The sequence below is a fragment of the Pleurodeles waltl genome, chromosome 10 (assembly GCF_031143425.1).
Source record: "Pleurodeles waltl isolate 20211129_DDA chromosome 10, aPleWal1.hap1.20221129, whole genome shotgun sequence".
In the NCBI taxonomy this organism is placed as follows: Eukaryota; Metazoa; Chordata; class Amphibia; order Caudata; family Salamandridae; genus Pleurodeles; species Pleurodeles waltl.
This window is the reverse complement of record NC_090449.1, coordinates 1,005,408,531-1,005,433,996: the sequence shown is the minus strand read 5'-3', so window position 1 is coordinate 1,005,433,996 and position 25,466 is coordinate 1,005,408,531. Positions and strand designations below refer to the sequence as shown.

The window sequence follows — 25,466 nt, the reverse complement described above, 5'->3', positions numbered from 1 at the left end:
TTGATAGCAAAAGGAAATGGAAAGATGAAGAAGCATTTTCAAAGCAAAAAGGTCTCACCATTTGTCCCTACCAATTCATACCTTGTAGCTTTACTACTGATTTTTTGCTGGTGCTGAACAGCATAAGCAACAAAAAAAAAAAAAAAAAAAACACACTGATGCAGCAATATCACTACATACACATGAGCATATGTCACAGCAGAGCCAGCTTTAGGGTGGTGCGCCTGCACCAGCTGCTGGCTTGGACTGGGGGGTGCTGACCTCAGGGGGCGCTGTGTTTAGCAATAACTTACAAAACTTGCAAAGCTGACAAGTTCACTGTGCCTCCAGCCTTCAAGAAGCAATTAAAATGTCAAGATTCCTCGTGTGATTAATGTCCCTGCTAGGGAGATAGATGGGAATTTTGTCTAGCAGCAGCTTTGATTCAGCTTTGACTTGCCATAAAGTAGTGTAGAGGGTTAATATGCCTGCTGCAAAGAACAGAACTATATTTTATGTGGATAGCTGAGTGGGTTAGTAAAGCCAGCCTTTACAAGAGCTTTAAAATAAATGAATGTACGTGAAAGAGGGGCGATAGAGTGATGAGGGGCATATTTGCCAGGGGGTAGTGAGGGAATCTGAGGAATTGGTAATGGGGCACCAAAAAAGACTGTTGCACATGGCGCCACCAGCGCTAAAGCCAGCCCTGTGTCACAGTGTTCATAATGTGGAAGTTATTTTGTTTTTTGTTTTAATTTATCACTGCAAGGTGGCAAACACCCAACTTGGAGCAGTGAATTAAATACATATATATATATATATATATATATATATATATATACACCAAAGCTCATTTAAAAAAATGAGAGACCAAGCAGCAAATTGTGGGTGACATGCCCTGCAAAAAAAGTACAAAAATTAAATAAATATGATTTTCAGGGGGGCTACAGTAGAGCAGTCGGAGGTGTGGGGATTAAATAAATGATAAATGTTGACCTGCAAAGGTAGACGTGGGGTGAGAAATAGAGGAGCTGGGGGGGAGGGAGAGCATCAAGGAGAGCACAAGGGCATTAGGATTTCAGTGAGGAAGGTGTACATGAGTGAGATGGAAAAAAGCACATACACCTGCATGGAGTGCCAAAACAAACAAGCACTGGCAAAGCCAATCGTTCTCACCTATGCGGCAGATGGGAGAGGGTGGAGGGATAATGGCCAAATAGTGTAAATTATGCATGGAAAGTGACTTTTTACGATATGGTATGTGTTGCTGTTTTTCACTAATTGATTTCATATGACGTTGTAGAGCATTTGCAGCGATATGTTAGCACCACTGGCAGTGATAAATATGTGTTTGTTTCACAGACTGGGTTCAAGGTATATATATATATGCATATATATATATATATATATATATACACACAAACATACACACACACACACACCTCCCCCTCCCACCCCCATGCTTACATGCCCGTTTTCCCTGCTTGTTGGATGTGCAGCATCGTGTGATTCCAGGCAGACTACAACTACAAGGCCTGCTACTCAATGGAGGGTGAATAAACATCTTACTTGTTTGTATAGCTGGCCCCACATAAAACAGTGTCATTTCCTGACCCTGCATGAGTATTAAAATTAAGCAGAGCTATGATCTTGATTAGCATATTTGAGGTGAACCAAAAGATGGGATTTGATTTCATCAGCAACTTCTCTCTTTTACACAAACAAAGAAGAGCCCCCCTGCCGGGACGTGGCTATAAAAAGCATTTACACGGCTCTTGGCGGGATGACTGACTGTGCCTTAAGAGCAGTCCGTGTCTCGGACTCCTGACTCACCCAATGCTCTTTATAAAAGCAACCAGTGACGCACGCCGCTCTCTTACAATCCGAAAGCACTGACGTGGAATGGAATGGAAGGAATTTTATGCCCACAGCTAGGAGTATTTACTCTGGGGCCTGACCTCCAGTAATAATATTATGAAGGTAGGTTTTAGTGGGACGGGGTTCTGAACTTTTAAGCAAAGCTGTCGACTGATCGACAAAGCAGTTGGTAGTGTCTGTTCCGCCATTGGCTGGGCTGTAACCATGGTGACTGCCCTCCTCCCCTCTCTTCCTCGCTAATGAGCTGCTCTTTGCTGCATCCTACTCCTCCATTGGGCACTGGCTCAGCTCTGCATGTCGAGCGCTCTCAGGCGATCAGTGGATGATATTTAAGAACTTTCTTTTGAGCATCTTAAAAATTAATATTGACAATTCTGAAAAGCGCCGAAAAGTTGAAGATTTTTAATAATAATAACAATTATTGCATTTATTTATTTACCAGATTTCTGCAGAGCTACTGCACAATAAGAATTAGTGCTTTTTTACCAGTAACTGGGACAAAACAACACATAGATAACAAAAGCAAAACTCATATTTAAAGGGGAATTAGGTCACTTTAGGTACAGAGCAACTAAAAATAGATGCAGAAAATGTGAGTTTTTGATAACAGGTCTAAGATTAGCCGAGGCCCTTTGATTTCACAAAAATTATTAATATAATATATTTACTTATTCTGTCATTCACGGGCCAATGGTCAATCAACCTTAGCCACTAACTCATTTCACTGTTAGTGATCGACTCCTGGATTTACACAAAGTGCACTACACTTCTACCAACAGAGTAGTGCCCTTAATTGCCCCGGGCTGCGGTGACAAGGTGTGCTTGTAGTTTTTATTTTTATTTTAAGTTTTTTATTCTCCAAGGGACCTGCAGCTTTCTAGTCATTAATTATTCCACTTGCTGCTGCTTGCAGTGCACCACACCAAACACTTTTAACTGGTTTTAATCATACACAATGATGACCACCCATAAATTTGCATCGTTGGCCATCTTTGAATTGACTTCCAACTCATTAACAGATGGTCATCCATATGTGCTTATTTGTGCCCATACCTGGTTAAAAATAATCATTTACAAAGCATCACTTTAGGGTTTTTAAACTTCTCCACGGGGAATGGCCCAGTTCTGCATAAAAAGCACATTTCAACCCTGGTTAAAACTGGACAAACGTAAATAAAACTTTATGGGTAATTTGGAGGTTCTCACTCGGACATTTCTGTTAATATTTGTGGCAATGTTGCATCCAAAACCCTGGGTCTTTAACATTAGTCGAAAATGTACAGCATCAAATACACGTCCGTCAAGAATTTATTGTTTACCTGAAAGTGGGAAAATGGCAAAATGTACATTTCAAAGAGCAATGGAGTACAATATGGAAAAATTGGAAAGGGTCTAAGTGTAACAAAAAGAATATCTGTAGGAAACTATGTTGCAAATAGTGCATTTTGACGCATACTTAGCCTCTAGTATCAATTCAAACTTGGCAAGTTGCAACATTCGTTTTATCGAGGGCTTGGGTGTCCACTTGTACCTCAGCAAAGACCTCAAACTGACCAAACATTGCCAGTCTTCCATCAGCCCTCAAAATCAATGTCGGTGCCAGAAATGTTAGGCTGCATAAAGACGTCCCTCACCAGTCCTAAAAAATCCCATATTTGCTGCTATCATCACATAATAATCACAACAGGAGTGTACGTTTGAGTATTGTGTACCAAAAAAGATAAAAGTAATTACATTGCTGTGCCATAATCAGGGCCACTGGAATTAAGCGATTGAGCAGCCACGGCAATTTTTGCATAGTTATAGATTTGCCGCATCTGCCATATAAACCATCATCTGCCCCATAAACTGCAGATTTTACCACCTAAAGGTGAATGTTAACAGAAATCTGGTGCCTAGATCTAAGGGGCTGTAATAATGTGTTGAGTCGTATCTTAGCCAAAAAAGTTCCTTCTTCTGGGTTTTTATGTGTGCCTTATTTTCAATTGAACTATTTACTTACCTGTTAAATATAATTATTTTCTTCTGTTGTAAAGCACTGTCTAATCATTGACTTTATCAGTGGTATTTGCTTTGTCATACTGAATTTGAGTTTCTGACGCCCTCCTTCTGATGGAGTAAGGCATCACTGCTCGCGACCTCTAGCGAGGCAAGTGCCTAAAATGAGAAAGTTGGATATCCATTTGGACTGCAGCAGCAGTGTGGTCCTGGGACTCCAGAGGTAAGCATCAGAACCCACAAAGATACTGCTCCTGAACCACAGAATGTCCCAACAACCCTATTCTTAAAACCTGCCACAGACTGCTTTGCTCCTTATATGCACATTTTCACCTCCTACTGCATCAGCAGAATAGCTCAGTGAGCTGAAAGCTTGCTACTGAATGATGCGACTAAAGCATAGGGCCTTCTGGCGGTCACATGTTTGAATCTTGGCAAAGCTGACTTAGCCTCCCATCCTTCTGAGTCGGGTAAATTGTGTACCATTAAATGCAGAAACACCAGCTCTTTAAAATGTTTGGACGTGGCATAAGTAGGGAATGCAGTGCTAAATAAAAACAAGTTATTATCACGATAGTTAGAGGCAGCCTCACAGCTATGTTTCTCTTTTTTTTGGTTTGTATGCCACAGGAGAGAGCTTTCCTCCGTCCCAGAACACAGCTTTTTTGCCTTGTGCTTGAGTACAGACAGCCAGATTAACAAGGCCCTTGCGCCCCTTAGTGCCACAAATGTGACACTAATGGGCCACTACCATAGCGCCATATTTACAAGGCGGTGCAAATTAGGTTTGCGCCACCTTGTAAATGATTTGCACCATATCATGCAAAATATATGCATGATGTATGCAAAGGGGCTGTTCCCTTGTTAGGGGGTTGCTAAAAATGGCGCGATGGAATCTACAAGATTCCACTGCACCGTTTCTAGCGTCATTTTTAACACCTCCTTAAAACAGGCATTAAAATGAGGGTCCCATTGATCTCAATGGTCCTCTTAACACTGTACTGAATTAGCATTGTTTTTTCACTCTAATCCAGTATAGCGTTATTATAGCAACAGCAACCACTTCACACATTTCTGTGTGTAATCATTCAATATGTGTATTTCTAAAATCTAGAGAAACACCACCTCTGTTATCACTCATATTACAGTACAGTCAGAGGATGCCCCAGCACCATATCAATGTCCGCATTTCTCTAATATGTGTACAAAATGGCAGTACTTTATCTACAGCCGAAGAAGTACATCTGTATGCGTAGCCCAAAGTTTATGCGCACTCGGCAGCACCACGAGGACGCTTGTAGCACCATGAGTTACAACTTATTTTTAAATAGCACTTTGTACCACATTTCTAAGCACCATTAGGCATTTAATGGTAATCCTTTTTCTGACATTGGAAGGATGAAAGGCCGAAGTGACCTGGTTCCTATTTGAACGTGTCGCTTGCACTTCACAGGTTATCAGCGCCAGGCATTTAATTCGCTGATGGGTCAAAAGGGCAAGACGGTGCAGTGAGTAAAATGGTGGTAGGGTGACCACCCATCAGTAATTTTCACGGACTACCCGTAATTTCACCCTCATGTCGGTTGTCAGTAGTAAAAGGTTTAAGGGACAGCATTTGTCAGTAATTTTGGCCTAAAGGACACATTCCCCAGCTGACGTTCAAGGGAGGAAGTCTCCTTTTCTGCATTCCCGAGGGAGGGGCAGACACATAAACAACAAACAAGCTTTCTTCACAGGGTGCCTGGTTCCCAGAAAGAAATGCAAATGTGTGCATTTGGGTAAATCTGCAATGGTAACAGGTACTCTGGAGCTACACAGGCCTTGATTGATGGAATCACTTTTTAAGCTTTCTGTGACAAGGATATCTTTCTTTTTGAGAAGTAGTGAAAGGGTGCTCTAAGCTGAGCTGTGGAGTGCATGCTTTTAATGGAAAGTTATAAAAAAGTTTTACGCTAGGTATAGTCTGTATGGTACTGAAATATATACTTTAGAAGCTCTGCTTGTCCTAATTTTAAATTTATATGACCATTGTGTGGCACACTATATTATACTCCATGTAATGCACATTTAAAAGATGAATTTACTTTTCATTTGGGGTGTGTGTTATTTTATATGTAGTTACTTGATAGTGAAAGATCAACAAAATAGTTACAGAATACTTTGTTACTTTTATCAATGCCTTTGATTCCTCCTCTGTGTTCACTGACCCCCATCCCCATTGCCGTATTCTGACTTTTTAAATGCAGTTCGACTGCCACTTTGAATAGTTATGTGGGCCCAGATTTTTTTTAAAATTACGCAATGCAGCCAAATAACTTGCTGTGCTGCGTGAAGGGAGAGGGCAGGAATACACCATATCAAAATATGGAGCATTGCGGTCCTCTACCTGCACTAGCACACAACCTGCAGCCTAGTGCCAACGCATGTACTCTTGTGCAGTGGTGCAAGGGTGCTTGTGTTACAAGCAGGATTGTTGTTGTGCAGGACACCTTCCTGCACAAAACACTCCTTAGAGGCATTTTCCTGTTTCTGAGTGTGCTGTAGGATGTTTCTCCTTGTTGCGCCTATTCTGAGAAGGCAAACAATTCTAACGCATTCCCTGGTCTAGCCACGGGATGCCTTCCCAGCATAATGTAACACAGGGAAACTCCTTGTGCTGCCTTGCGCTACAGCAGATTTACCAAGCCATGCAGGGTGCATCTGCATAGCATGGTAAATCCCATTCTAGGTTTTGCATCGCCTTGCGTGGCACAAGGGAAACGCAAAACCTTGCTAAATCTGCCCTGTAATGTCTTAAAAAGCCAGTGATATTAGGATATGGTGTCCTGCCTTCCCTTACCTTCATAATGTACCTTTTTTTAGGTTTGAGGCTGCAAGTGTATGCGCTAGGGCATGCGTCTCACTTGCGAGACTCTGTGGTGTACAGTAAAGGGCTTGGAGCCTGCACGTTGCTTACCATTTGTTGGCTTGCATTGCACTCTTCTTTACAGCCTCGTAATTCATCACTGCAGGTCCAGCATCATTTCCTTTCCTCTGTTTTGAGCAGGAACCAACCACTGATTGATTCAACTCAATGAGTGCCCGTCTGCATCGCCCGGTGTGATTGAGGTGCTATTTTGTTCTTTTATATTCTACTGCCCTGCAAACAAAAGGTTCTTGACCGACAAAAAACGTGCCCAGCAGGACAAATAAAATGTCAAAGTTTTATTTTTTAGAACTAACTTTTTTTATTTTGTCAAGTCGTCTTTTCTCACTTTGCACTCATGCTGTCTTTTATTTTTGCTCATGGGTGCTGTTCTCAAAGGATGACAATTATCTTCTTCTAAATATTGTAAAGCAACATTGTTTCTTTATTATGTATAATTTCTGAAATTTTGCTTTAACACACATTGTGCAGTACACTCACCCCACACCAGTCCACCCCACCCCACTTCAAATCAAACCACTCACCCCAATCCACTCCAACCCACCTACTCCAATCCTCCCAGCCCACCCCAATTTAATCTGACCCACTCCAATTTACCCCTCTCAAATCCAAAACAATCTGCAATACTCCAAAACAATCTGCCCCACTCCAGTCCAAAACAATCTGCCCCACTCTAATGTGCCCCACTCCAATCCAATACGCCCGCTCGTATTCAAAACAAGGTGCCCCAGTGCAATCCAAAACAATCTGCCACACTCCAATCTACCCCGCCCCAATCCAAAACAATCTGTCCCATCAAAATTTGCTCCAGTACAGTCTGCCCCACCCCAATCCAAAACAATATGCCCCTCTCCAATGTGCCCAACTCCAGTCTGCCCCACTCCAACCCAAAACAATACACCCCACTTCAATCCAATCTACCACACCCTAATCCAATCCATATCACTCCATCCCTATTCACCCCATTCCAATCCCCCATTCCCATCTATCCACCCCACTCCAACCTAATTCACCCCACTCCAATCCACACTAGTACAATCTGCCCCATTCCAATCCAAAACAATCTGCCCTACTCCAATTGAAGGAAATGGATCCTTTCAGTGCAGTGTAATATTGTGCTGTACTAGAAGACGAGCCAGGTAAAGGAAGTTGATGGAGGGTTTCTCGAACATAGGGCAGGGAAATATGCTGAATAGGACCACTTCTGGGGAATTTCATTAGTACGTGGCCCATCATGGTTGACAGCACCTCAGCAACTCTCTGGCAGTATAGAAGAGAGAGGGGCAAGGCCGAAGCATATGAAGCCAATTGACATATAACTGAGTACAGCGAGGACAAATGCAACTGCGGCTCCCTAGTATGTTTTGGGAATTCGGGCTGTAGTAAGGTAGGCTCAGGTCAGAATATTAAACTGAATATACTTAAAACAGAAGCCACGGGATAGTTTATGGGGATATTCCAATACTTCAGCCCAGTCTGCATCGTGCAGAGATTCAGACATGTCCGGCTCCCAGTTAGTAATGTTTCCCAAAATGTATGCCATAGGTTTTTAAATGTTTAGAAACATAATCAAAATGTTGCTGTTGCTTTCTTTCCGAGAAAGATTGGGTAAATTTGGATACCGCGGATGCCTTGACACCCTGCTCAAGGGCATTAATTTACTACTGAACAAGGGCACAATGTGCCACTTTATTGTAGCATTCCTGGAGGCAATCACATAAAGACCATAGTGAATAAATAGTGCTATATAGAAATAGTAAATAAATGCACTGATAAAGTAATCTTGTGTGGCCTGTCCTTGGATGTGTCCGTAAATATGACTTTTGTCCTGAAATTTGACCCTTTGTCTTGAATTTTGACCTCTTGTCCTGAAGTTTTTACAGTTCTGTACAGAATCTGCCTCCATACCAGGTGGTCACCCTAAATGGTGGCCGCCGACACTCTGCAAAACCCAGCTCAGCCTTTTATCCATCTGAGGAGGTTGTTAACCCTGTCATTAAATGTCTGCCTGTAAAGTGCTAAGAAAATCACAAAATAACTATTTTTCCATCAATGTTATCAAGTGTTAGAAAAGAAACAAGCAAACCTTAAACTAGGAGCTGGGAGATCCAGCATGCACGAAACGGATTTGAGAAATATGAAAGGAAAGGTTGGCAGAGTCGGGAAGGTGAAAGGAAAAAACAGGAGGAGAGATGCCAAGGAAAGTGGGGTAGGAACACAGCGGGAGAGATATGAAGGGAAGGCGGGAAGAAGATACCATGAGTTATGCAAATATAGGGTCCCAGCATCACTAGTTTGTATTTGTTGTATCACATACACACCAGCACACAATCAGTTTTGTGGTCTGGGTACTGAGATGACTTGTCGGTTGCTTACAGCCAGCCTGGGAGAGTGATTTACAGGTGCCTGGCACCAACATAGTGGTCCCTGTCCCCGATAGCCCCCCCCCCCACCACCCTATGGAAAGGGGGACAGTATTTCACTCTATCTGCTCTTTGGAGGGGATTGTGCAAACATAAGCTTTTGAAAGAATCCAGTTACTCCACAGATGTCTGTGCGGAAGAGTAAACACTGTGCTCACCCATGACGGGCAGGACTTCTCTGGCATACCAGCCATGGGCTCTGTGTCTCCTCTGACGTCAGTGAGGGATAAGAGGTCAGGGTCACTTTCACAAAGAAAATTACACATGACGGACGAAGCAGCACATGCTTCCCCATGACAGAGATTTACAGCAACATACTTTATTCATTAACCATGGCAGACATGTTTGTATGACATGTTTTATACTTTGCATATGCAAATGTATGGTACTCACATACCTACCTTGCATATAACTGTTGTTTCTTACTCTGCATGTGTGGACTCCATGCTCTGCGTTAATCAAGCATGTTTTTGGTGTTTTAGAAATGGTAAAATGTTTTGATGATCTTTTTTTGTTCCACGAAACGTCTTTCCTTCCTACACTTTCTTCGTCAAACTGTAAACTTCTAGTGGGCATTGCAACACTCTCTTCAGTTCATACACCTGCAGCAGAAGCACCTCCTGTTTTACTCCTTACCAGGAGTATACTGCACCTGCCTTTCATGGAGGTGTTGGAAACATTCCTAATAGTAGACCAATGGTGGGGAGGATGGTGTCCATGGGGTCCTCTCTTCAGACCCTGCCCTAGAGTAAGGGCAATAGAGTCATACGTCTGCGAGGGTCATCATGCGTGTGAGTTAAAGGTAGAGTTACCCTAGGGCCATCAAACATCTGCATAGACAATGGTAATACCCATCGGATGCTGAGCAGTGAATGTGGTTTCCAAAGGATGACCCAGGGCTGTACTTGAACCCAGGTGAATATGGATAGGAACTGCCTGGTGCAATGTGCATTATGCGTTCTCTGCAGGGGGACAATGGATGCTATACGTTTGTGGGTTGGGCTGCTCAATGAAGCCAATGACTTTGGGCTACATGGTATAAGTTCTGGGACCATGGGTTTGGTTTTTCTCCAAACCCCAGAGTCAATTACATACTATATGCAGTCCTGATATGATACATCTCTGCTCAATAAAACACCTCCACAGATTACGCAGGTGAAATCCCTCAGTTTGGCCTTCTGGGAGCACTGAATGTCTGAATCCCACAGAGCCGAGGTTTCAGAAATTGCCCTAAAATGTTGCCATTTGTCTTCCCTGAGGCAAACTTCAGACTATCTGTTAGGCCATAGTTTTATCAAACAATGACAATTGTAATTTCTTCCTAGTGAGTGACCTAAAATCCTCACTTGCTTCAGTCAAAGGGGTATTCCTCATGGTGGCATATTTGATAACTCCTGCAAAGAAGCACAATTATACTATTCTCATTGATTAAGATCCTGAATATAGACTCCAAAATGTCGCTGGTACTAAATATTAAGAGCAAAATAGTAAGAGTAAAAAAATTGAGAATGGAAAAATTTGGGCTAAGCATGTTGGGGGTTTTCCGACAATAATATTGAATTTTACAATATTGATGACTTAAATATTGTGGTATTTAATGTTGCTTCTTGTATTGTATTTAATGTTTTGTTTTTAAAATTAAATTGCTATCAATGTAAAATATATAATGAAATTGTTACATTTTAAACTGTTACTATTTTGGGTTCTTGGGTTTCATTGGGTGAATGGGTGGGTAGTGTTTAATAAAATATATATTTTTATATTTTATGATTTTTTAGTTGATTATTTTAAATATTATTATAAATATTTTTCTTTATTTAATTTATTGCTTCTTTTTTGGATCCTTCAACAGAGTTCTGGGTTTCATCAGGGAACAAGACGAGTAGTTTTTTAAAATGAGTAATATTTATTAATTTTATTATTAATATTATGTACTTTAAAAAAATATTTCACTTGTAAATCAGTATTAAGATCCACATCATTCTCTTTAGTTCTATACATTTTTTTAAAGAATAAAGGTAGTGAGTCAAAATTGCATTCACCTCCAATTCTCTATGACTGTCCTGAGTTTAAAGACGTTCAGCTGAACCCAAGTGATCATTATTAATACTTCAACTCTAAATAAAGGGTTTGGCCATTAATCCTGTTGGCCCTTTTTTTTTATTTACCCAACGAATCTACATGTCACTAACAACTAATCTCTAACTGCAAACTATCAGTAAATGCAACCATTCTTCTTGCATACTAAAAATATACCACATACGCTCATCTGTTACATAGCATGCCTTACTGTCTCTGCAAGACTCACTGTGTACAGCACTCTTGAACTGCCTGATGTGAAGTCTGCTCGAGATGGCCCACGTGAAGCATAACTGAATGCAAAACCCTGGCTCGCGATCTGTAAGCAATCATGTTAGGCAATTACTATCTGCGAGTCATATACACACTGGAGGCCATATTTACTTGGAATTCACCGCAAGTCTTTCTGCTGCGCTGCCCTACACCAATTTGAAAGGGCAGAAATGTGCTGTATTTACAAGATACAGTGAATTTCTGTCTTTCCCCCCTGTGCTGGTGCACAAATTGGTGCTTAGTACCAATGCAGACACCCATGCGCCATGGTACAAGGGTGCCTGTGTTGTTGGTAGGATTGTTTTTGTGCAGGAAGAGTCACCTTCCTGCACAAGAACAATCCAAAGAGGTGCTTTTCTATTTCTGTGTGTGCTGCAGAATGCAGCACACATAGAGGAAACAACGAGGAGAAATAAAGATATTTGTCTTCGTTGCGCCTGGACTCAGGAGGGGTGCAGTTCTAAAGCATTCCCAGGTTTACAGATTCTTGTAAATCTGAAAATGTTTCAAAATCCATGGATGTTGCCTGGGAACACCCACCGCAATGCCCATGGCACACTTCCCTGATGCAGTGTAAGGCAATGCAGCAACTTGTACCATATCTACGAGGCCATGAAAAGTCACTCAGAGTGGCGATGCATAGCCTTGTAGATATGGGTCTGCACTGTGCGGCACATGGGGCTTGTAAATACGCTCCTAAGTTTATTTTTAAATTAATTGGCAAATCTCAAAGCCTGTACCTATACAGGAATATACATTACATATATCTCACAATTATTCTTAAAACGTTATCAATTTCGGGAACTTACATTATCTGAAATCTCTAAGTGCACTGAGAAAATATAAATATCATTATAAACCTGCACCCATTCATATTCCTTATATAAAGTTTGCGACTACAATGGATAACTTGACAAAGCTTTCGGAGGAGGCCTCTAAAAAAAGGAGAATGTGGAATGAACCAAGATTATATAACGCCCTAAAAGGCTATGTAGTTTCATAATTGTCTACGATTCTTTATGGTTTGTTGTTGTATGGCATTGCAAAGGTTTCATGCATAATGCCACCCTCTAGAATTGATTATCATGAGCATCGGTAACCATATCAGGGGTGTGGAATTTATTAAAATATCTACTTGTCCACGGGACAGGTTGCTTCTCAAATCTACTTGTCCTGTAAAAAGATCTACTTGTCCCTTTGGTGCCATGTAGTGTGGCCCCAAATTATGGCAGCAATCTCATTATGTAAGAGCTCTGATAATAGCCTCTCTGATTATGGCAGGGCTACTACCATAGTAGGGCTTGAATACTTGCAGTTTCAATCCCTACTGTAGCAATTTCCTTATTTTTCCACCTTTCTGCAGATCTGCATACTGGGGCTGGAGGAAGCAGTAAGCAATAGTTGCAGGGCTGGAATGCCTTTGAGTCTGCAAACCTACTAACCTGCATGTTGTAAAGATTTTCACCAGCTTCTCTCTAATATTTTCCCATAATAAGAAAGGTTGGACATTTACTCCTGACAATGGCAGAATTAGAACTTCTTCCAGGGTTGGGAAGAAAGTGGCTGGAGGGAAAATGAACTTGCAAATGCTCAATAGATTTTCACATGAGCAAATCTACACATGCGTATTTACCCATGCTAAAATACAGTTCACAAATATTTTTATAGGGGTACGACATATACCATGGGTGCACTTTTGTGACTTTCTTTAAGAAATTTGGGGCCACATGTAGGTAGGTTCAGATTTGCGAGTCGCAAATCCGAATGTAGGATGGTGTCCCTGACAGCACACCTCATGAATAATCATGAGGTGGGTCGCAATTTGCGACCCCCTTGCGAATGGCGGCCTCACAGGGATGGTGGAAAACGAGATGCATTACAAAAACAAAAAATGAAACATTTCATTTTTTCAGAGCAGGCAGTGGTCCGCAGGACCACTGCCTGCTCTGAAAAAATGTTTACAGTGACATTCTCAATGGGGAAGGGGTCCCAGGGGGACCCCTTCCCTTTTGTGAAAGTGTTAGCACCTATTTGAAATGGGTGCAAACTGCGATTGGTTTGCGCCGGCAAAACAATCCTACATCGGACTGCGAGTCGCAATTAGGAAGGGAACACCCCTTCCTAATTGCGAGTCGCAAACCCGTTTTGCGATTCGGTAACCAGGTTACCGAATCGCAAAACTGGGTTTGTGCATCGCAATGTGCTTTTTGCACGTCGCAAACAGTGAAAGTCGCTGTTTGCGACATGCAAAAAGCTACCTACATGTGGGTCTTGGTCCCTAATTAGGTCTGGTGTTAACAAAGACATTTTGTTTTTATTAAACTTCTATTTCTCTCTCTTTCGGCTGGCTTTACTGTGAGTGATCGCATTCTTCTCTTCCACAAGGAGCATATTGGCACACAAAGTATTTTTGTTCAGTGTCAGAAACTACAGTGGCAATCAGTGACGTAACGAAACTGGAGGGTGCCCCTTTGCAAAGAACATGGAGGAGCCCCCTCTCCAGACTCACTCAGGGCAGGTGCTGTGCTGAAGGGGCCCCCTGGAGGGCGGCTGCGGGGCCTTTGTTATGCCACTGGTGGCAACGTGGGCTTTTAGAGTTCAAAAACGTTTTGGTTTTTTTTTGCCAGTGTTTGTTACAATGTTGAGGGTCTGGTAGCTCCCACAACAATAAAGTGTTACAAAAGCCATGTCAAAACAAGACATGCATTGATGAAACTAAAAGACTTATAAAAATATGTCAGATCAGTTGGCTTTGTCAGTGTTTGTTTATTTTCATGCTTCCCATAATCGTGTTGAAAATGGTTACACTGATTTTCTATTAGAAATATTTTTGGGAAATACTAGCATGCATCAAAACATTTTACTAAATGACACTTCATTTGCATCTAATCAGAGAGCATTCTGGGAGCATTATACTTAGCCTCACAGCCTAAACTTTTCAAACATGTGTATACACGTTTTTCTTTTTTGTACTGGAACCAACGTCAGTAGTGAAGTGTGACCTTAAAACATTTATTTACAGCACTCACCCTAATAATGAAGGTTTTCAAATAATGAACCATAAATACAAGTTTGAACAGCATTTTCTTTTGGAAACACATTACCTCAACTGCAGAGTTCCACTCTCTGTAAACAGGCAGCCAAAGGGCTTGTACTGCAGAGGGTTGGGCCTACTTGTCCCAAGGACAAAGTAAACATAAAAACTTGTTGCCCTTGACCCCAAACAAGATGTCCCGGGCGTCGGGCGATAGGAATTCCACATCCCTGCCATATAGATTTGAATGTTATCAGAATATAAGTTTTTGTTACTAGATTAAGATAATCATCTGAAGGAAACCTGCTGTTACCTAATTAGTCTTAGAGGGGATGTTTTCCACTGTGTAATTGCTTGAGATCTTCTGTGGAGAATATGCTTGGACCATTTCAGAGCCTTCCCTGATGTCACTGAGATCTCTGACATCTGATAATTAGGAATGATCTGGTCCATTATACTGAAGCCAATCTTGCAGTCCAGTAGCATCCGTACATGAATATTCATCCAGCCTGTATAGACTAAGATGCTGTTTAACTTTTTAAAGTGCATCCCACAGTTAATGCTTAACTCACTCTGAATGGGATGTAGATGTTGCTTTTGGTCTAAATGAACTGGAAACCTCACTACTGTGACCTTGTCAATTCACTTGGAGATAAAGTGAAACAGGTTAAAGACTTTTCTTCAGTGGAGGGATTGCCAAGTACTTTTTCTTGTATTTATCTTTAACTCTCCCTCACATTCTGGAACATGCATTTCCTGTTTAAACCTTTAACTCTTCCCACTCCTGAATCCCTCATTTATTTCAATTATCTACTATGCTCACTCACTACTTACTCTACATGTTATCTCTAATAATCCTCTTCCAGCAATCCACTCAGGTTTCCACCCATAGTATTTTACAGTCTGATGATGGGCCATACTACCCAGGAACAGTGTGGAAAACTCCTCATCATGTCCATTGATGGGGAATATATTTGACTTGCTTTTCCAGGTGTAAATGATCTGATTAGGACAAATAGGAGCAGTAGTGATTCCACCTTGATAACAGGAGGGAGGAGACATTTGGTTGGCATCCTGCCTCTCAATCAAAACAATCCATTACCTATTTGCTAGAATTTCAAAGCAGACAAACCTTGACAGAACTCAAGTGCTTACCCTTCAAAGTTAATTACAGGAGGTGAAATAAGATCACACACAACATACCATATGTACAGTCAGAGAAGAAGGCACTATTGGGAAAAGTAGCAGTCTTAAAACAGTTTCCTCCTAATTAGAGTTCTGTGTCAGATATGCAATCACAAATATATTTGACTACAAAAATATCATAGCTAGAATGTTGCATACTAAAATATCAATGAGGTAAGGATCAATAAGTAAGTATAGGTTTACTGGTCTTAAATAGATGTGAATTTAAGGTGTACATTAAGACTAAGAGCCTGATTTAGAGTTTGGCAGGCGGAGGTTACTCCGTCATATTTGTGATTGATATCCTGCATGCCATATTACGAATTCCATAGGATATAATGAAATCGTAATACGGCGGATGGGATATCCATCATGTTTGTAACGGAGTAACCCCATCCGCCAAATTCTGAATCAGGCCTAAGATTACCTTAAAGAAATATATCTAGTGGAGGTCCATACAATCTAGACTTACCTATCACTTCAAGATATCTTAGTATTTGATATGCTCTCTATGACGTTTTTGTAGCATAATATATAAAACATATGATAACTTACTGGGATGGGTCTGTCCCAGTGGAGATTGTTTTCTGCTGGGCTGCTGTGATGCTTCTGCACTGTGTGCCACCTTTGCCATCTGAAATTTTACAATAGCTTTACCAACTAACACAGCTGTTAGTGAAGTCACCTCTTGGTGGATTGTGTTAGTATGTGTGTGTATTTGAAGATGTTTGAGCATACACTGGATGAAAACCTTGGCAAAGATATTGCTACCCCAAAGTAATGTCAATTTAAATTGATCAGAAAAATCAGTAAGTTCAAAGTGAAAAAGATAAGAACTTACTCATTACTGTAAGCCAACAAATGATTTTTAAAATGTTTTCTGTTTACAGGATGCTGCTGGCACTCAACATGATTACTCGGATATCATGTCCACTCTGCCCGAAGGGGGCCTGGAAGAAGATGAAATTGTCCTAACAAACTTTCCAGCAAGTGAATCGAAGGTAAAAAAGTAATAGCGAGTAAGAGGCTGGGATACTAATGTACTGTTCATCATTAAGAAGGCTTCAAAGACTTCTTTTCATTCTTTTGCATCATTGAGGAGATAGATATGCTGGTATCCGCCTTTCATCTTACTACTTAGCAAAGAGCCAGTTTAAGCATATGTTTTGTTTAAAGGGAAAGCCATTTTAAGATCATGTCCAGCAAAGAGGGAAGTCATTTTAAGGTCATGCTTAGTGAAGAGAGAAAATATTTTTAAACTCATTTTCAGCTAAGAGAGAATTTGTTTAGAATCATGTTCAATATCAATGAGAAACTTCTCTAAGATCATGTTGAGCTTCAATGGGAGGCCACTTTAAACTCACGTAGAGCCTCAGATGTGAGCCAGTCTTAGAGTATCATCTTCAGCCTACACAATGTGTCTCAAGAAGAATTCCTCTTACGTAGGTGATACTGAAGACAACATTTGCCCTTCATTAGGGGAAGCAAAAATGGTGCATGATATTTGTTACTTGAAGAATTTTGCCAGTGGCTAGAGTCTGTTTGGAGTCTTGTGAAAAAGTCCTCTCTGGGGAAAACACTTTTCAGTGGTGAATTTAATTCAATGCCCAGCATTCACACAAAGTAGTTAAAGGTGATATGCAGCATACACATAATCCATCCAAATGAGCTGCCTTTCAGCCACAAGAATGTGTCCAAAGAACTACTCGCCATGCTGTGTACTGGTATGACAAGAGTAGAGGACTGTACAGTTTATCCACCCAATGTCCTACTCCCCTCAACCTTGTTTTTCCTGCAGAAATTGGGGATGTAGGTTAAGGGGAAACAAGGAAGTCAGGGCTAGGATAGGCAGAGAAAACAATGTTGCTCCGGAAGCTCTGATAAGTCAGGAGCATGTCCTTCCTATAAAATAAAGAATTAATTAATATAACACTAAACACCAAGCAGTATTCACGATACCCAAAAGAAGATAAAGGGTAAGAAAGCCAGACGAGACTAAAAGGGAGTAACACAAAGGCCCTCCTGCAAAGCATTAATACCGCACTCAAGAAAAATGAAAGCCCACACAAGAGAACATCACCAATAAGATGGCATGGATAGGGTCACAAACAGGCACCTTGGCACAACTAAAACAGGGCAAATAAGCACACCAGTCCGGGCTAGGCACTAAAGACAAACTATAGGGAATGACAGATGCAGGACTGAAGTCAAAGCAGATCAGTGCCCAACACACAGAATGGGAATACTCAGCTCAAAGTAAAAACTACGGGTGGGAGCAACTACTGTAATTCAGTGTAGCATAATGACACATGCAAGAAGAAGAATTCTGCATTTAGTGCTATTTCATAGAGCAAAAATACCCCCCACATCCAACACGGAGGCAATAATGTATTTTGTGCTAAGAAATAGTGCTAAATACAACAGAACACTAATAGCGAGTATGAGCAGCTGCTCACTACATGTGCTCTTAGCTTATTATTTCCCCCAACTTATTTCTGGCATTTAGTGCTATTTTCTTAGTGCAAAATGCATGCTCTCATCCAAGATGCAGCAGCAATAAATGTAGTAGAATACAAATAACCAGCTTGAGTGGCTGCTTGCACAAGGATTTTGTTCCTCCCAAATTACTCTTAAGTAGGGGTAGTCCCGTAATTAACAGTAATTTCAAGTCAAAAAGTAACTTGGAATTACAGCAATAACTCTTATTACTCCAGTGAAATTGAAATACCACCCAGGCCTAGTAAAAAGTCCCAAGAATGCCTGAGAGGAAGCACACTCTACACAAAGGTCACTGAAGGAGACAAGCTTGGAAAGTGATAGACTTACACCAAGGCATGCCTACCCACACTGGGCACAGGTGAGGCCACTCAAGCACAGGACCTCCCGAATCAAAGACAATGGGTCATGCAAACGCAGAGAACCAGAAGCAAGGAAGCAAGCAGTTCTAGTCAAGAGCAGGCACAGCCACTGCCAAGCTTCCACACAATTGCACAATGCAAAGTTTACTAACAGACATCACACCAAAATGGGTAGAGGTAGAAGGCACTCAAAACTCCAACAAGGAGGCACATAACAGCAAACAAAGCAGGCCCACTGAAGGTCAAGCTCCTATCCAAACAGGGAACACTGGGAAGAAAGAAACCTTAAAAGCTCAGAGTTAGCAGTCCCAAAAAGAAAGGGTGCAGTTGCGAAAACAGGTGCTGTCAGGGCATCCCACTCCCCAAGCTCTTAGGCTCATTATGCATCCAGGATCACAAAACCCAGAGGAGCCACCATGGCAGGTCAAACTTCAGAGGCAGCATCATACACTCCCTGAACAAACCCAATAATTGGGGAAGGAAATAAGCAGCAGATATGACACAGAGATTCAGGACCTATGTCACTCAAGCCCTGAGCTCATCTGGGAGCATATAGGCAGAACCACAAGACCAGCCCCACCCCAGCAACAAAAAGTGGTGGTACACATTTGATTACAAAAAAGGGAAGCTCCAGGGCCCCTCATTGAGCAGGCATACCCAAGCCCCAAGCACAGTGGGGAGCCATGGTGGGCACACCAAAAGTTGTAGCCTATACCACATGGTCCCATCAAGCCTATCATGGAGGAAAGGGTACCCACATCCAGGAGACTTGAGACGGGGGACAACCATAGGAGAGGAATCTATAGCCATATAGAGGTCAAACAATAAGAGCAATAATAAACTTATAAAGCGCGTGGCTGCATTCAAGAGAGCGTCCCAGCACTAGAAGCCCTAACACGTATACAGGCTAAGGCACCACCCAAATGCCTAGTTATCAAAAAGACAGGTCTTCAGAGATCTCTGGAAGGCCTGTTTACATGGAGCAAAACTGAGGTAGGAAGGCAAGGAATTCCAAAGTTTAACAGTCAAGTAGGAAAAGGAACGATCGCCTCGCTAGCCCTACAGATCCTGGGGACAAGAAGAAGTCTTTGGGGGTCATTCTGACCCCGGCGGTCAGGCCAAGGTCGGCGGTCTCCCGCCGGTTTTCCGCTGCCCATGTGAATCCTCCATGGCGGCGGAGCGCGCTCCGCCGCCATGGGGATTCTGACACCCCATACCGCCATCCTGTTCCTGGCGGTTCGCCCGCCAGGAACAGGATGGCGGTATGGGGTGTTGCGGGGCCCCTGGGGGCCCCTGCAGTGCCCATGCCAATGGCATGGGCACTGCAGGGGCCCCCGTAATAGGGCCCCACTTTGTATTTCAGTGTCTGCTTTGCAGACACTGAAATACGCGACGGGTGCCACTGCATCCGTCGCACCTTCCCACTCCGCCGGCTCAATTCTGAGCCGGCGTCCTCGTGGGAAGGTTGATTTGCACTGGGCTGGCGGGCGGCCTTTTGGCGGTCGCCCGCCAGCCCAGTGCAAATCCCAAAATACCCTCAGCAGTCTTTCGACCGCGGAGCGGTATTTTGGAGGGGGGAAGTCTGGCGAGCGGCCTCCGCCGCCCGCCAGACTTAGAATGACCCCCTTTGTTTGTTGAGACGGAGTGAAAGGGAGACAGCAAGGGAGCATAATCTTATGCTGTTATAGTTTATTTTAAAGGGTGCTCAGAGGGTAAAATTAGGGAAGATCTGGAATGTAAGTATGGTAGAGAAGAGATAATGTCTAGTCTTATATGGCCTGATTTGTATATTGTTATGTATACTCCATCACAACGGGGATGGAGAATACATACCACCAATATGTTGGTCCGTGCACCCAATTTAAACATGGGCAGACCTCCTTTTTTACTATGGTGGTGGAGAGTACTCTGTTTCCACTGTGGATAATACTTCTCTGATGGCCTTGGGAATTAAGGGCTGTCAGAGAAATGACTACACGTCTGCCCAACTTAGATGGGTGCAAAAACAACAGATGATGGACGGAATGCAGAGCAAATCAAACATTCACCCCAGTCACAGATCTGGGTTTATCCATCAGTTTTTTTGCTTGCCATGCCATTTCAGTTGGGACCCAGCCATATGCAAATCAGTCTTGACCCTGTTCCCCATAGGGACAGCCCAGCCTGAACTGCCAGGCCATGTCCTCCCTGAACCAGCAACAAACATCCTGGGACCGGTTTCAGGGTATCACCCTTCGTCAGCCAGGCTAGCTTGAATCTGGTAGCAGAACAAGCACAGGACCCACATCTGGGCATACCCTTCCCACTTGGGGCAACAAATGCAAAAACAACAGATGATGGACGGAATGCAAAGCAAATCAAATATTCACCCCCAGTCACAGATCTGGGTTTAATCCACTGTTTTTTTTTGCTTGCCATGCCATGCCATTTCAGTTTGGACCCAGCCATATGCAAATCAGTCTTGACACTGTTCTCCGTGGGAACATTCCAGCCTGAACTGCCAGGCCATGTTCTCCCTGACCCAGAAACAAGCATCCTGGGACCATTTTCATGTTATCTCCCTTCATCAGCCACGCTAGCTTGAATCTGGTGTCATAGAAGCATGGGACCCATGTCTGGGCATACTCTTTCCAATTGAGGCGACAAATGCAAAAACAACAGATGATAGATGGAATGCAAAACAAATCAAACATTCAACCCCAGTCACAGATCTGGGTTTAATCCATCAGTTTTTTTGCTTGCCATGCCATTTTAGTTTGGACCCAGCCATATGCAAATCAGTCTTGACACTGTTCCCCGTGGGAACATTCCAGCCCGAACTGCCAGGCCAAGTTCTCCCTGATCCAGAAAGAAGCATCCTTGGATCGGTTTCAGGGTATCACCCTTCATCAGCTAGGCTAGCTTGTTGCTGGTGGCAGAGCAAGCACAGGACCCACGTCTGGGCATACCCTTCCCACTTGGGGCAACAAATGCAAAAACAACAGATGATGGACAGAATGCAGAGCAAATCAAACATTCACCCCCAGTCACAGATCTGGGTTTAATCCAACAGTTTTTTTGCTTGCCCTGCCATTTCAGTTTGAACCCAGCCACATGCAAATCGGTCTTGACTGTTCCTCATTCGAACAGTCCAGCCGGAACTGACAAGCCAGGTCCTCCCTGAACCAGAAACAAACATCCTAGGACCGGTTTCAGGGTATCACCCTTCAACAGCCAGGCTAGCCTGAATCTGGTGGCAGAACAAGCACGGGACCCATGTCGAGACATACCTTTGCCACTTGGGGCGACAAATGCAAAAACAACAGATGAAGGATGGAATGCAGAGCAAATCAAACATGTACCCCCAGTCACAGATCTGGGTTTAATCTATCAGTTTTTCTGCTTGCCATGCCATTTCAGTTAGATGGGTGGGCACATAGTCATTGTTTACTGCTCCTTACCACTGTGTTTTGAATATGTTTCTTGTGCTGCATAACTTACTATACCTAACTCTGTTAATAATGTTTTTCTATTCTTGTGCTGGTATGTGAATAGAGAATCATATGATTGAAAGGAATTAAATTACCTAACATATGTATATCTTAACAGTCTATTCTAGAAGCATGTAGTATGTGACTTACCTATTACGTCAACATCAACATCACCTACAAAGCTATTGAAATTATGCGACTAAAGAGGAGTAAACTACGTGGCACGGTTTAATTTTGAACCTAAAATTATTTTGCAAAGTATGGAAAATCACAGACATATGCGATTAAGGACAATTGATGAAGCAGTATTGTCTAGCTATTTTGTGAGTGTAACCCTAGTGAGGCAAAAACTAAATTGTGTAAAAGTGATACAACATGCCGCTCACTGAACACACTTTCTTTTTTGATAGCAAGGTTTTTTTTATTCTGTGGATTTGAGCTATATTTTAAGCAATAGGTCAAGTTGTAGATTTATTCTCTACACTCTCGGGACCCTCCAGGGACTTCTAAACAGCCATTCAGTACAATTTTGGATGTCATGTAATGCAAGTGCCTCTTTTAAGACACTTTGAGATTCCAGACTCCAACCTTCACAATAGATTCCAAATGGTCCACATTCTTGTAATAAGTGACCTCTTGTCATAGGTGCTGACAACGCTGTGTGTATACTTGAATTCACCTGAGTAGTGAATCATCTCTGTATCAAAGAAGCAATCATACTTTCTAGTCTGTTTGGGTTGCATTTAAATACATTAAATGTTTAGTACTTGCGGCAGACAAAAGCCCTCTACCAAGTCTATCAATTGGGAAATTGACAATTTTCGTTGGCTTCTTCCCCTTTTCACAAGAGTTCCTACAATGTAGGCATTTCTAGTTATCTTCAAGCACAGTCTAGTTTCTATTAAAGACACATGGCATGATGTTCGAAATATGTAATTAGTCCTCATAGTTGTAAAACAAACCAATCAACAACCTACTGTCTAACTTCATTAAATATGAACCGTGGGGAAGGTTGGCAGTTTAAATGTCAAAGCACATGGTCAGCTGACACAGGTGATAGCTCAACATCACTTAGAATCTTCTTAAATGCTGATCTACTACTCGGTAAACTGCTGTAGCCAAACCTCCAATGAATGGCACCTCCAACAGGTCTCCTAAACTACCATTTGACATTGGCATGAGTGAAATGTTGAGTACCAGGAGTAGTGCCAAACTGTAGATGTACTTTGGAACCTGAGAGGTGAAGCGTGTCTCCTTGTTTGACATGGCAAGCCTGGAAGGCATTGGCAGAAGGGTATAGGCTGGCATGACCACTCTGGAACCAAGTACGTTCACAACCCACTTGGAACGTTGGCGCTTCATGGATATTTGCCTCCATAGTCAGCAGCGACGGGCAGTACTAACAGTCAAATATTCCACAAACAGTGTTTGTGCTCCTTCTCAGAATAAAACTTACCACCTGTAGGAATGTCTGTGCAGAACACCCTGTGCACATTCCAAAAACGTCATTTTAGTACATAGAGTAGTATTTACTACACAATGCAGTTCAAAACCTTTGCCCAGACATCTCTGCCTCTCCTATCTTTTCTGTACAGATATCTCCATCACAGTGGTGGAGATCTCTGCACGTTTTTGTAGTAAATGTGGGATAAATCAGGGGAAGCCACTGGATAATAAGGGAGCATTACTACTAAATAAGAGATATTCAGGGAGGGACATGGAAATACAAAAACATATACAAAATGCCCCTAAATGAGTAAGGCAATTAATATTAGCAAAATACACTTCTAATTCTACTACAGTTCACATAGGGACATGCCAGGCTCAAATGTATACCAGCCATGCCCTGGAGTAAGTAAAGGGTTACACATGGCCAGTCACAAATACTACAACACGTACACACAGAAAACAATGGGGGTAGCAATAAGAGTAGGAAAAAATAAGAACATTAAGTTTTTTTTAACATTTGCCATTTTTTTATATTTATTTAAAAAAAAAATACTTAATACAATTTTTATATAAGATTTTTATTCTGAAAACATCACAAGACTCACAACAAATAGAACACACCAGGTAATGAAAGGGACTAGGGAGGAATGACTATGGGCTCCGCCACCCATCTACAGGTGAAACTCACAACAACACCAATCAATAATATGCAGACTGACCACATAAGAAATTGACTCATACACCAATTAACTTTTTTGGATTCACTATGTCAGTGAATGTCTTTGTAGCTTTGCTCCTTGATTTGAGGCAAAACTATCCGAAAAGGGAAGAGAAGGATTGTAGGCAAAGGATGAACATATTTGGCATGTCCAGGGAAGCTGTCACTGCCAGCTAGTGTTTCTCATCTGAAGTCATCCTTGGCATGGTTGTAGACTTGGATCACCTATAGCCTTCTGCCTGTGTATCTCTACCCATGTCAAAATATTGGATGCCCTCCATTTCATCACCAGGAGCTCTTATCAAAGAGTTCTTTTCAGGCAACTTATGTATCTCATAGACAAGCAAATCTTGATGCTTGCAACATGTACTGCGATACATCACCAGAAGAGTGTAGTCATTCATTACCAAGCTATAGTTACTGGAGGAAAAGCAGAGGGTGGGTAAGGAATTCTATGCAGTTGCCTATTTCTGTTGGGTATTATATGCCATTGATTGCACCCATGTGTCACTTCAATGACCTCACTATAGGAAGCACTTTTTCTGCAAAAGACATTCCATCAACATGCAAGCTGTCTGCAATGCCAGGGGCTGCTTGACTGTGCACAATATGTGTTTGCTGGGGACTTCAGTGACATGTGCCTCTTAGGTAAATTGTAACACCTTACAATAGGGTTATTCGTGCACTGGGGTTGCTAGTCCATCTGGGTGATGGAATCTTAAAAATAATCACTCATTGCTCACTAAAGCATATTTGATGCATCTTACCCTAACATTCACTGTGTGTAGGTAGACATAATGCAGTCCAATAGATTAGAATGGAACAGAACCTTATTTCAAGCAATAGCACATATGTTCGTTGCAGCTGATGCCAGGTATGATGTCTCTCTCCATCTTCTCACACCCTTTCAATGACCAACCGCATTACCTGTTTCACTAACGTAATATCAGAATCAAACATGTCATTCTGTATTTATTAATAACATATTAACATTGAAATATAGTCATTCGCACAGTGTACACAAGTATTTCTTCATACAAGCTTACACCTCACATTATAGGTCGATCATGTCACAATTAACTCATTGTAACACTTCTTCTCCTCCTCAATTGTTTTTAAGAGTTCTCTGTATGCTGGGTAGTGATGGCCACATGCAGGATGGAGATTCCCTATGTGAGGTGGAGACCTCTGCATGT

At 42.1% G+C, this 25,466-nt stretch overlaps 1 protein-coding gene across 1 annotated transcript in view; it reads left to right on the top strand.

Annotated features, from left to right (window-relative positions):
- The first annotated feature begins 1,876 nt into the window (after nucleotides 1-1,876).
- Nucleotides 1,877-25,466, top strand: part of LOC138262468 (uncharacterized) — a 94,388-nt gene continuing 70,798 nt past the window's right edge. The window contains exons 1-2 of the mRNA XM_069212362.1: nucleotides 1,877-1,959; nucleotides 16,666-16,776. Of these exons, the coding sequence (XP_069068463.1) occupies nucleotides 1,954-1,959; nucleotides 16,666-16,776 (117 nt within the window). The 5' untranslated portion in view covers nucleotides 1,877-1,953. The remainder of the gene's footprint in view (nucleotides 1,960-16,665; nucleotides 16,777-25,466) is intronic.